The 12,045-nt window shown below is 42.9% G+C and overlaps 2 protein-coding genes across 2 annotated transcripts; both read right to left on the bottom strand.

Moving 5' to 3' along the window:
- Positions 1–618: 618 nt before the first annotated feature.
- On the bottom strand, positions 619–4,441 carry perm1b (PPARGC1 and ESRR induced regulator, muscle 1b). Its single transcript, XM_030778441.1, has 4 exons — positions 3,524–4,441; positions 1,519–2,968; positions 925–1,041; positions 619–704 (listed from the first exon to the last, which is right to left on the bottom strand). The coding sequence occupies exons 1-4, from the start codon at positions 4,439–4,441 to the stop codon at positions 619–621; spliced, it is 2,571 nt and encodes an 856-aa protein (XP_030634301.1).
- Positions 4,442–9,070: 4,629 nt separating this feature from the next.
- LOC115814786 (RING finger protein 223) lies at positions 9,071–12,045 on the bottom strand. Its single transcript, XM_030777740.1, has 2 exons — positions 11,963–12,045; positions 9,071–9,952 (listed from the first exon to the last, which is right to left on the bottom strand). Exon 2 carries the CDS (start codon positions 9,932–9,934, stop codon positions 9,254–9,256), a length of 681 nt encoding a protein of 226 aa, XP_030633600.1. The 5' UTR covers positions 9,935–9,952; positions 11,963–12,045; the 3' UTR covers positions 9,071–9,253.

Genomic DNA, 12,045 nt, shown 5'->3' with positions numbered 1-12,045 from the left:
TCGTTCTGGCACTTTCTTTGATCAATTCAATTTCTAGCAGTGTTATCTGTGTATCACTTAATTCCTCGATGAACATGTACTAAAATGTATCTTATTTTCTCTGTACTGAAAACAAAATGTACTTTTGTCTAACTTTGGCAATATAAGTTCTACGTTTATGGTTATTAGAGAAAAAAAATAAACTCTTACTGTCGAAGTTGATCTATTTTTTTTTTCTAAAATACATGCATTTATTCAGATGTGAATCACATAGCAATGTTTTAGCACAGATGGACTTTTACATATACAACCTTGCCAATGCCCTCTTCTGGTCCATGTCAACCTCTTAAACTGCAAAGCAATACCTGGATACCTAGAACTCAACAGGTCTTTTCTGTAGCTATAAAAATAATGGATTTTCATTGTATGTATTTTCTTTTACAAAATAGTCTTTTTAACAAAGCAGTTTATTTGAGCAAAGGAGCTGTTTTAAATAAAATCAGGACTGTTATGATTTAATTGTATGTACATTTACCAAAAAAAAAAAAAAAAAGTGTTTTGTGGCTGTGAATTTGTGCAAAACCTTTCCTATACACTGGCCCCATGTGCGGAATCCTTGAAAACTGGACAGTTAGAGCATCATCGTTTAAGTTGAGCCTTCTCTTCGTTCATGTATTGTCGCAGGTACTGGATGGCTGATATGGCACTCACGTTTGCCAATAGAGCTGAGAATTTAATGCAGAGGAACAAAGGTCATTTGATTTAATTGTATGTGCTTACAGTATCTGAATAAATTACTTAATTTTGTTGTGTTTAATTTACTGTTGTGTCAACATAATGATGGTGATGATGATGATGATGATGATGATGGTGGTGATGGTCATGGTCATGGTGATGGAGCGAATAAAGATGGCGTGAGCTTGTAAGATCAAGTTTGGACCTCACCTGCTTTCCACATGTCTGCGGACTGTGGATTGGTGGACTTCAGTACCCACGATGCAAAGGCAATGCAGACTAGGCACATGTCGGCCTGCTTTATCGAGAGGGTGAAGCCATCTCTCTCTACAGGACAAAAAAACCCCGGCAAAATAGATACTTAGCACAAATGTTGTTTGTGGTAACCACCTTAACTGTCTGGTTGGACTAGTAGCACTAGAAGCTGCAGAAACATCAAAACAAATTATATTATTAAAAACTTATGATAAAATATCATGTAACATTTGGTCTTTTAATATATATTTCAACAGGAATTTTTATTTGAAGAAAGATTTAGACAAAAAAAAAAGGTAGGGTCTTGGTAATCAACAGGTATTGGTACTGAACTCCAAATGTTTCCTAAAGTAAAGAGGCATCTTAACATTGTTACTGATAGCTCTCCCTGTCAGAATTATCTCCTGATATGCTAAACGCGGTAGAGTCAGCCTGACCTGATATTTAAAACTTGGCCCCTTTTCTGAACACGGTTCCAAGATCCACAAAACCTTCAGTCAGATCCACTGGATCATTCCATTCGGTGTAATGAAACATGCAGGGACTTACTTGTGACTGACATTGCTGTCTGCAGATGTCTCTGTTGCTTTGCAAACCGTTGGAGGAGCAGGTCGTCCAGTTGGAGTGTAGTGGGGTGTGTAGGACTGACTGTGGCAACCTTAGGTATTGCACTGGTGCACTCAGATTCCCACACAGTGCAGTCTGCCTTCCTGGCAATTGCAGGAAAGACCCAGGAACTGGCCTGTCTGCACCAACTCATTCCTTTTTCAGGAAGTCGGATTCTTCTTAGAGAGAACAGGCTTTTCCAGTTTCTCCTTTGGTTTGTGTAAAAGTACGCATCTGGAGTGGCTGAGGCCTCTGTTCTGTGCTGGGATTGGCTGCTAAAGCGAGTCATCACCCGGATTGGAGCACATTCATCTTCCTCCTCTGTTTCTACGATTTCCTCCACCTCTGGGAAGGCCGCGTCTCTTACCACAGGGTGAGAGGTGGAAAATATAGGGACCGTCTTCTCTTCGGTTTTCTGCAAGCCTTCCTTTGAAGGGAAGAAAAGATTTCCAACCTCAAAATCCGAGAAAAAATAATCGTAGGACTCGGACACGGACAAATTGTCCGAGTATGGAATTGGGACGGTGGATCTGGGTCTGTCCCACGACCTTGCCCGAGGTTCCTGTTCGTCACAATCCTCTTTAAAGATCTCTTGTAAGGACATCAGGAAATGGTCATCTAGAATATCGCTAACGGATAAAACGGGCGAGGGTGTTGCTCTCACAGCATTGCTACCTTCCACAATAATAGGGCTCAAATCTGGGTCCTGACAAGTGCTTAGGAGTAGGTCCTGTGAGTCTGAGTTTGGAAAGAGGTACAGAGGGGTTCCATTTTCAGAGCGCAGCATCATAAGGTCTTCTGACTTACGGTGATGGCTCAGGATGGTTGCTTCCAAAGTCTGATCTTGGTAGAACACTTTCGTGTCAGTGGATTCCAGAAAACTTTGATTTTTCTCTTCAGCGTCTTGAGGCTCAGGAGTAGGAGTTGCACTCACGCTTTGCAGAATCTGCAGAAACTCTTCGTCGAAATCAGAGAAAGTAGAGAATTCGCAGCTTGAGCGGTCTGGCTTGGAGTCGTCCAAATGTGTGAAGTAGTCAGAGTCTGCAGTGTCATCAACCGAAACACTGTCCTGTAAACTTTCATCTTTAGAACTGCCCTGACCCTGATCCATTAGATGGAGGATGTTGTCATCCGTAGGGGCAGTCTCCTCGTCAATGCGCATTCTCAGTGGAGACCTGTTATTAGCTATTCTAAGTTGCAAGATGTCATTTATGGTCAGTTTTTCCATCTCATCCCAGAAGGAGGAGATGGCATAGATCGGTCGAGTCGGGCCAAGCGCCTCGTCCAATATCGCGGTTCTCTCGTTAGATGGTTCCTGACCTTCTGTCCCCTCGGGACAATGCATCGGTTCACCTATCACATGACCTGACTGCGACAAATGCTCATCCTGTAGCTGGAATTCGTCGAAGGGATCAGAGGGCATAGATGCCCCAAGAATGAATAGAGGGGGATTTCCTGTGTGACTGACATTTTGACCTTGACTTTGAGTTCCTGATTCCATTGTTTGCTCTTTGTACATCTTTGAGATTTTGCTTTGATTATTTGTTGGTTGTGGTGTGAGATGACTTAAATCTTCAAATGTTAGTTGTTGACCATGTTTAGGGGCTGATTGGCACAGTGAGTTTGAAGTGGCAGAGAGAGTGGAGTTTTTTGTGATGACAAACGCGTTCATCTTTGTGGTTTCTTTGTCATCCAGGGTTTCTTCAGTATCACTTTTCATCCTTTGTTCCAATGCGTTTTCTGGTTGGTACTCGGATATGCAGATCAGCGGCAGATGATTCTTAAAAAATTGTTCACTTTCACGTTCTGCGAATTTCGCTTCGAGAACATTTGAAAAACCTGACGCTGAACTGGACCCTTTTTGTAAAAAAGTTGGCTCCATAAAATCCTTTGTCTCAAGTGGATGCACAGAGGATAAAATAGATTGTTGAGCACAGGAGGAACCTGCTTGAAGATTTTGTGGGACTTTGCGAGGAATTGTGTTCGAATGTTGAAGTTCTGGAAATTGGTTGTCTTTTGCATCTGATTCGTTATCTCCTTCTCCCTCTGCCTCTGTCTCACTCCTAAAAAGAGGGCACTGTCCCTCTGACGTTGGGCGGCGGTGAGTCGACTTTCTAGAGCTTTTTTTTTTTCTTCTTTTTTTTTGGCCAGAAGCGCAGACGCTTGCTCTCAGTCGCGCCGGACTGTCGTTAACGGTCACAAACCAGCGCTCCTTCTCTGTTTTCTGACCTGCAACGTCGTCTGTAACCCGGGTGACTGTTTCTGAGGTCTCCTGTTGCTCAAGCACCTTGCTATGTCTGTTAACTTGGCCACAAGGTGAATGAGTAACTGGTTCTACAATGACTTGGTCAGTCTTATCCTCTGTTTGCCTTTCATCTTGTTGTCCTCCCGGATTCTTTGAATAGTTTTGTTGCTCTTTGGTGAGGTTCTTGTCATGATCTTCTGCGTTAACCTCAAAGGCCAGGCACGAGGGGATGGCTCCTGCGTTATTTGAATCACTCAGTGCTCTTTGCCCAGGCTGCCGTGTGCACTTCTCCTCTGGAATTCGCAGTTCAGGTTCCGGGTTATCTGTCCTCAGGTTGTTTGTGTTGTCGGGTTGCTCCGACGGGATTCCGGATTCAGAACCTTGGACTAAGTCTGTCTGTGATTCAGATGTCCCTTCCCCGGAGACTGCAGGATGTTCAAGGCTGGATTGGATGGGTCGAGAAAGTTCCGGAACTGCGTGTCTGCTCTCTTCAGCGTCACTGAGCCCTGAGTCGTCTGATTGGGCCAGATCAGGCTGTTGGAGGGAGCATTCTTCACTCTCCTCGTAGAACTTATTCCAGTCCTGCTCCGCTATGAGCACGCTGTGGTCTAAATCATCCATTTGTCACTGTGTGTTCACTCTGCACACCCCAGCATCTGAAACACACACACACACACACACACACACACACACACACAGAGAAAAACGCATTTTAAGAACCCCAGAATGGATTTCCTATACATTGAGAGGTTTATTTATGTTAAATCGGAAATAAAGTGCCTGGCCTCAGAATCATTACTTTAAAGTGCTTTAGTGTTTCGTTGTTTTCTGCATCTCTCTCTCTCTCTCTCTCTCTCTCTCTCTCTATATGTATATATATATATACACATACATACACACACATACACACACACACACACACACACACACACACACATATATATGTATATGTATATGTACATGTGTGTGTGTGTGTGTGTGTGTGTCTGTGTGTGTGTATGCACATATTATGAGGTGCCAAGCAGGAAATATATAGATGTAAAAGCAGAATAAATAAATATAATTCCTGAATAATACACACACATACACACACATATACATATATATACACATATATTGAGGTTTTTTTTTTTTTGTTATTTCATCTGTTATCTATCAAAAGTATGTATGTGTAATGTTATTAATGTTGACACAATGTTCAATTTAAACGAGCATCTTGACATGACCATGAATCTATAGCACATCACAGTACTGATGTGGATTGAGGCTGGGCATTATTCTGCTGTGGAAGGTCATTTGAGGTCAGTAACAGGTCAGTTAATATCTGTATCATGTGTGAAACGGTGATGTTTATTTTTTCACCTTTAAAGGTCAGATGTATTTTCAAATGAAAAGCACCTGTTATTTTTAAACAAGCCGAACTGAAGGAGGATGCATTCTCACAAGACCATGACTCAGGTGAAAAAAAAAAAACTGCCAACATTTTCGGATAATTATCCTAACTTCTAACGCCTTTACCTGGATAAATAAGGAATGTCTGGTGTGATAGCACAGTACACATAAAAATGAACTGAATAGCGTTGAGTTCTGTTCCTGAACTGAACACAAGAACTGGTCACTACGTTACATTCAGTTTATTCACTCTTTTTAAAAATACTTAAGTCATTACTCTTGGATAGGGATTGTTCAACAGGTTTTTTTTGTTCATGTGTAAGATAGAGAGTTAGAGAGTTAGGTATCAGTAAGATAGAGAGATGTGGTCTTTAAGTGTTTGAGTTAACTTGTACAGTGTATCCAGAGCAAGGTGTTTACCGAAGACAAACAAAAGTTAAGCACATCTGCTGTGTGTGGACAGCTGTCCCCTTTCCCTTGCTGTCAACCTGTCTGTTTTCCTTTCTCTTACGTGAAGGCACTGCAAATTAAATCGCCTTTCGCCGAGGGCACCTTTGGTGTTAATGGGGAAGACTGTTTACAGAACTATCGTCTGTCTGGTTGTTTTTCTGCTTTGGCATTCACGTCGCTTGTGGCGTTCGTCCCGAGTCTACGCTGTCGCCCCTGCCCGTTTGGTACCTATCCCAGTCTGAGCGTAAGACGACTCCTGTGCCGCCCGTACCCAGAGAAACTATTCGAAACGCTTCAGCGGATGTCCAGTGACATAGCGTTTGCCAGGAGAACTCGCTAAAGCAATAACCTACTCCCTAAATACGCCCCGTCCCTTCGTCCCCTTGGAAACCGGTCACGTGACCTCAGCTCTGCTGCCACCCAGACTGTGCCCAGTGCCCACTGGTGTATATGATGGCACAGAGGGTCTAATCTCAATGAGACCACATGGCACGCAGCTGGTCTGCCCCCTTCAAACGCCCTCTATGCTGTGCCGGATGTGCAATTACTCTCTATATATAGCAAGGAAAAAAGTGAAAATAAAATTATTTTGGGTGAAGCCCAAAATAAGTTTCATAAAAGCTGTAATATGCTTCACGTAATGAATTCTGGTCCGATCTTAGTATGGAATAAAGAGAAGAGAGATTATACGGGTCTTACCATGCATTGCCACGGTCGTCCATGACCTGTTCATCTCCAGCATTCTTCAGCAGTTAATTTTGAGTTCCATCTGTTGTTCTACTTTTTACTAAAATATACGTGTATCGGTTTAGTGTCATCCAAATAGCAGTTGCAGGGTTGTTTTTTTTTCTGTTACTGCATACGCCTGCAAGAGTGGCTTGTTTATCTTTTCCTGAGGGTCGTACAGTCAGTCAGCAGTGTTGACAACATATCAGTGCTTGGGGCAGCTGTGGCCTAAAGGTTGGTGAAGCGAGTTTGGGACTGAAAAGTCGCCTTTTCCATTATGGTCCCACTGATCAACACCTAACGCGAGGCTTCCTCCAGGTAGCTCTACAAGACCTATCTTTGAGCTTTTAGCATGCAAATGTCCTACCTTGTTTGGATTAGACTCTCAGACTCCTGCGTGTCTCTCTGCGTGAGCGGGTCCTATGTCCCTGTGTCTCGGTGCCCTTGCGTGTGGGCGGCAACTGGGGGGCCTTCGCACCCCGTCTGATATAAATAGAGCCCCGAATCTGGTCACATGGAGGCTCGTGTGCTCCCCTCCCAAAACAGCTTCGGGTTACGCAGCCTAAAATAGACACCGCTCCGCGGGAACGCCTGGGATCGAACACGGATCAATCACTTTCTTCCTGCTCCTTATCAGAGAGGGAGGGTGTACACTGAGCGGGGCTGTGAGCAGTGTTATGACCTGTTGACTGTAAGAGTTTTTACTGAAGAATTCAAATAAATGGCCTTTGCGTAATTGCAATATATTGTTTCTGTTATTTGTCATTGATAGACACCACAGCCGTCGCTCTGCTGAATAGCAACTGATATCCAATGCAGTCATCACTCTCAGGAGGTGAACTGAGGAAGAGCCTTTTTATTTTTCATCTAAACCTCTTCCGTTCCATCTCTTTCCATCCCTTTTTTTTTCCATGACTGAACTGCGTGATTGTTCTGTCACTGTCTGTTTGGTATCTGTTTTTTTTTAAAGATGCTTGGGAGTAGTTTGACAGATCCAGGACAAATTGTTCACCACATAACCTGTGTAACTGAGCATTGCGCATGTGTGTGTGTGTGTGTGTGTGTGTGTGTGTGTGTGAGCTGGTAAAGTATTTTAATAATAGGTCTACTGTTGGTGTGGATGGACAGGAATGAAACAGGACCTGCCTGGAACATCACAGAGGAACTGTGGGGGGGGGGTCTGTCCGGGGTCTGTCGTGTGCGTGCAGTGTGAGTATGCTCATGTGACACACTGTGACATTGATAGGGAACATACATCAAACCCATGACACATCTATCACACTCTGACCGCACACTCAGGTCAGCACTCTTTATGGGAAAACTCAACACAAACCCTTCCGCCAGGCCATGTGTTCTGTCTTACTGCGACATCCTAATGCTTGAGCTTGTTGAGAATGTCGGTTTAGTTGCAAATCAAAGACGGAGGATGAAAAACATGTTTCCGAAAGGGAGCGTGGCTTCGCTGTTGTAGAAAGTAAAAGTTAATTTGACAAATGAATAAAAATGTTTTTTTTTTTTATGTGGCGATTCCAAAAATGAGTTCTTTTTCTGGTACCGGGTGTCAGCTTTTTGTTTGTTAAAGAGAGCATGGTGACTGAAAGGTGAATTTATGAATAACAACGGGAAGAAGCAAAGATTTGTTAGGCAAATGATTTATTCAATATAAAAAAAAGTTCAGTGAGGCATTCGGTCATATAGGTTGTCATTCTTTTTTTTTTTGTAAAAAAAAAAAAACAACAACAAACAAACAACAGTGGTTGTCAAGTCAAGGAAAAAAACCCAAAAACATAGATTTGGAAGTGTTTTTTTTACATCATTCATCTTCATTCATTTTTTTCATTGAAAGAAAGCAGCATAATGTGATACACCCATTTAGTGACGCTTTTAAAGGCTCAGCGCAGAATAGAGCAATAATTATTTACAAACACACACACACACACATGCATACACACACGCACGCATATACCTGAAAATCCAAAAATAACAGAATGAATTGTATTTTTAGCTGTTTTTATGTTTAACTAGTGTTGTTAGTTACCCTTGTACTATCCCTGCGGCATTTCCAATCTGTGCAGCAGCATAACATCGACTGTTACTGATGCAAGAGATGAGAGATTCCCATTCCCATATACTCTAGCTAATCTTGTGCCAGCCAGAGGAGGATGGGCTCCCCCTTATGAGTCTTAGTCACTTTCACTGTTGGCTTAAGGTTGTTCAATGGGAATTTCAGACTCATTACCCTGTAAAGTTGCTTGTGACAATGTGCCTTGTGAAAAACGCTATAATGTTAAAATATGTAAAGTGAAATATGCAGACCAAAATTTTCCTTGGTCTCCTACGTAGCCATGTTTTCCCATCAAAATTGGACTTGATAGCTTCAGAGTCTTCACTGGGAATTACAAACCATTATGTTTGACAGCTTGTTTCGGTGGAAAGTTCCCCTTCTGGACTTACAGTTGAAATTTAAGCTTTGGGTCAATCATTCTCTTGAAGTTACTCCAGCTGAGTCATTTAGGCTGAGCGATTTCGTAAACAGTGAAACCAGGCAAATAAAATGTCAGAGCCATTGTCCATGTTGTAACCAACGTAACTGTGATGTCACAAACACTTCTTGTCAATGTGTTTCTGGCTTTGAACACAGCACCAATGCGGTGAAATAACATTACACCAAACGACAAACAGTACACCTCTCCATTCTCAATCCACACGCTCAGAGTGGATCAGAAAGGTGCAGAGACATGGGGGTCACAAACAACGTTTTGGCACGAATATTGCGGGGCCAGAATGTGATTGTCTCGATCTCGCGCCCTGAATCAGGTGTTGTTTGTGTTCATTGACTCACTCTCTCTCTCTCTCTCTCTCTCACTAGTTCCTGGTGAAGAAAGGTGGTAACGTGGTCATACTGGTCGTGTCGTCGTTGTTGTTTCGGAAGCAACGGGACAGCGAGCCTGTGGTGAAGAAGCACTGCAGGGGCCACAGGATCGTGAAGAAAATGGCCAGTAATATCACGGTGAAGAGCAAAATCCTCTTCCAGTCTCCGTAGAAACCCAGGAATCGCAAGAGTCTACTTCCAAACCCCTCCGTCTGCCGTCTCCTGTTGTCTTCCTGCTTGTTTGCGCCAATGTCGATACAGATGTAGTTGGTCCTCGTGGGGTCTGACGTGCACAGTTTTTTCCCTTCTATCCAAACTCTCTGCTCTTGCTGCTTGTCGCTCGGGAGCTGATCCAGAACCTCCCGGCTGGTGGCCAGCCCCGGCGGGCCGTGTTCGGGGATGGTCGTCGGGTGGCGACAGAGCGGACAGGTGATCTTCGTGCCTGCCAGCTCGGGCGAGACGACCGTGAACCGTGCCAGGCATTCCAAGCAGAATGTGTGAGAACATTCTAGAACTTTCGGCGTCTTGAACGCGTTGTCATAGGTTGTGAAACAGATGGCACATTCCGGACTCGCGTCCCATGCTTGATTGTCACTGGTAACGGAAGCTCGGACTTTGTGGACGTGCTGCAGCTCTGTAGAGGATGCCGGCGACTCTGGATCTCTCTCAGGCATTCTAACTCCGAGAGGGACCTGAAAAAGAGAGCACAGAAATGTAGTTTTTAGACAGGCAGGTTCAGCTGTGTTTCAGTGGTAAGAAAGAAGACAGCTCCAGTGAGAACATGACAGAGTTACTCCTTTGGGCTCTTTGTAAGCACTTCAGAGAAAACAGGGTATGGACGATTACTGTGCCATCACTCTGACGACTATTACTGGTTTCCTACGGTTCTGCGATGCGGAAAACGGTATTTACTTATTACCGCGGAATCCCGGAATGCTGATAGATTGTGTTGACATTTTAAACCTATGATTTTTTTTTCACATTTTGAGACTGTCCATATGGTGTAAAACACCCTTGCAGTTGGCATAGCCAGAGACTTTTTAACAGGAAGAACTCTGCCATAGCCAAATCTGGCCAAACGAGTGCAAGGGTGTTGCCTGGTAACCACATCTCAAATTTTCACGTTCAGCACGTGAGTTCGCCTACTAGATGCATTGGAAACATAGTAAAAAAAAGTACCATGAGTACGGCCAACAGCTATTCTGTACGTTTTGTCAACACACAATTGACAGGACAATGGCCATTTAAAAATCGAGAGTCCACCTCAAGAACAAGACAAAATAAACAGCGGGCAACTCCCTCCAGGTTTCAGTTGGAGCAACGACATCATCAGCAGATGCAAGATGAGTTTTTCGAAGATTTTTTAAGGTAAAGGTAAAAAAAAAAAAAAAAAAAAACCTGAAACAGATCAAAATAAATCCAAAAAAAGGAATTTGAAAAGAAAGAAAGAAAGAAAGAAAGAAAGAAAGAAAGAAAGAAAGAAATGTATTAAGGTAAAATGGATACCATAGGGCCCTATACTACCACTACAATTTTACTGCTGTTGGCTATCGGGGATTCCTATTGAAAACTGCCTTTTTGACAAAACTCTGGTGACATCCCATATTCAGCACTAGGTGCTCAGAACAGAAAGGACAGAAAACATTTTGTTTCATCTATGAAAGCACAGATGAAAGCACGTAGCAGTTGTCCTTCAAATAAAATTTCTTTAAACAGTGTCCTGAGGCACTCAGGATTACCTGACTGATAACATTACGGTAAAATATTTGCAAATGGTGGCGGACACAATACATTTATCAGTGCGTTTAGATTGTGAGTTTAGATCAGTGCCTCTGGTGGCTTTTAGCATATGTGAGTAAATGTTGACTTGTTAGTCACAGTATGGTCATGTTCTGCTTTATACGGTTGCAAAAATTGCGCAACAGAGCCTTTCACAGTTGTGTAAAAGTGTTTTTTTTTTTTTTTTTTAAATAAACCGTCAGTTGACCACTATAAAGTTGACAACAAGATTTGTTCTTTATGATCTTTGTTTTGTGAGGAGAGACAAAGTATATATTTGCTCTAATGTATGGCTAGGAGAGTTGCAGGGCAGGTTTAAGGTAAGTGGATTGGCTTTACTGTACAAATATCTTACCACTGTGCAACCGTGTCATAAAATCTGCCAAAGCTCACGTTAAGTTATATGAATAGATGATCAGGCATATCCTTCCAGATGTATTCAAAACACACACACACACACACATACACACACATACACACACAAAGACTGCACCAGCAATTTCCCTACCAATGTTGATTTTCTGCTCCAACGGATTTTAATAATAAAGCAGAGGGAACTCTGAGATTAATCATTAATCTTCTCCTGTTTCCTAATCATTCCTGTGGCTTTCAGCTTTACGCTCCCAAACATTTCCCGACTACTGCGCCTGGTGCCCCTGTTTATCAACATGAAATGATCAGAAAACAACCAGACAAACGGGTACAAGCCTTGTTTTTCTCTTTTTCTTTTTTAGTGTTGAATGCAACACGGCACAGGCGACGACAGAAGAGACTAGCTCAGGAACACAGAGTACCTAGGACTGAGAAGTCCACGTGTGTTGATGCTGAGTTTGTTCTAAGCCACACACAGAAGAGGCATGAACAGTCAGTGACTTGACTGTGCAGCTGAGGTTAATAACCGGCGTCCTGTGTGGATTTCTTACCTGGAGGGCTGGAGTTCTGAACTCTTTTACAGGAGTTGTTTTCTCTGGCTCCTCAGGGAGTTTTCCTTGTGACTGAATTTTCT

The sequence above is a fragment of the Chanos chanos genome, chromosome 6 (assembly GCF_902362185.1).
Source record: "Chanos chanos chromosome 6, fChaCha1.1, whole genome shotgun sequence".
NCBI classification, from domain to species: domain Eukaryota; kingdom Metazoa; phylum Chordata; class Actinopteri; order Gonorynchiformes; family Chanidae; genus Chanos; species Chanos chanos.
The sequence above is the reverse complement of the archived record's forward strand: the minus strand, read 5'-3'. Positions and strand labels throughout refer to the sequence as shown.

Bases quoted from the DNA above. Each gene is read 5' to 3' on its own strand.
- perm1b (XM_030778441.1), bottom strand. From the start codon at position 4,441: ATGGATGATTTAGACCACAGCGTGCTCATAGCGGAGCAGGACTGGAAT. The intron at 1,042-1,518 runs GTAAGTCCCTGC...TTTGTCCTGTAG, and splicing joins GACAGCAATGTCAGTCACAA to AGAGAGATGGCTTCACCCTC. The intron at 705-924 runs GTGAGGTCCAAA...TTAAATTCTCAG, and splicing joins CGCAGACATGTGGAAAGCAG to CTCTATTGGCAAACGTGAGT.
- LOC115814786 (XM_030777740.1), bottom strand. From the start codon at position 9,934: ATGCCTGAGAGAGATCCAGAGTCGCCGGCATCCTCTACAGAGCTGCAG.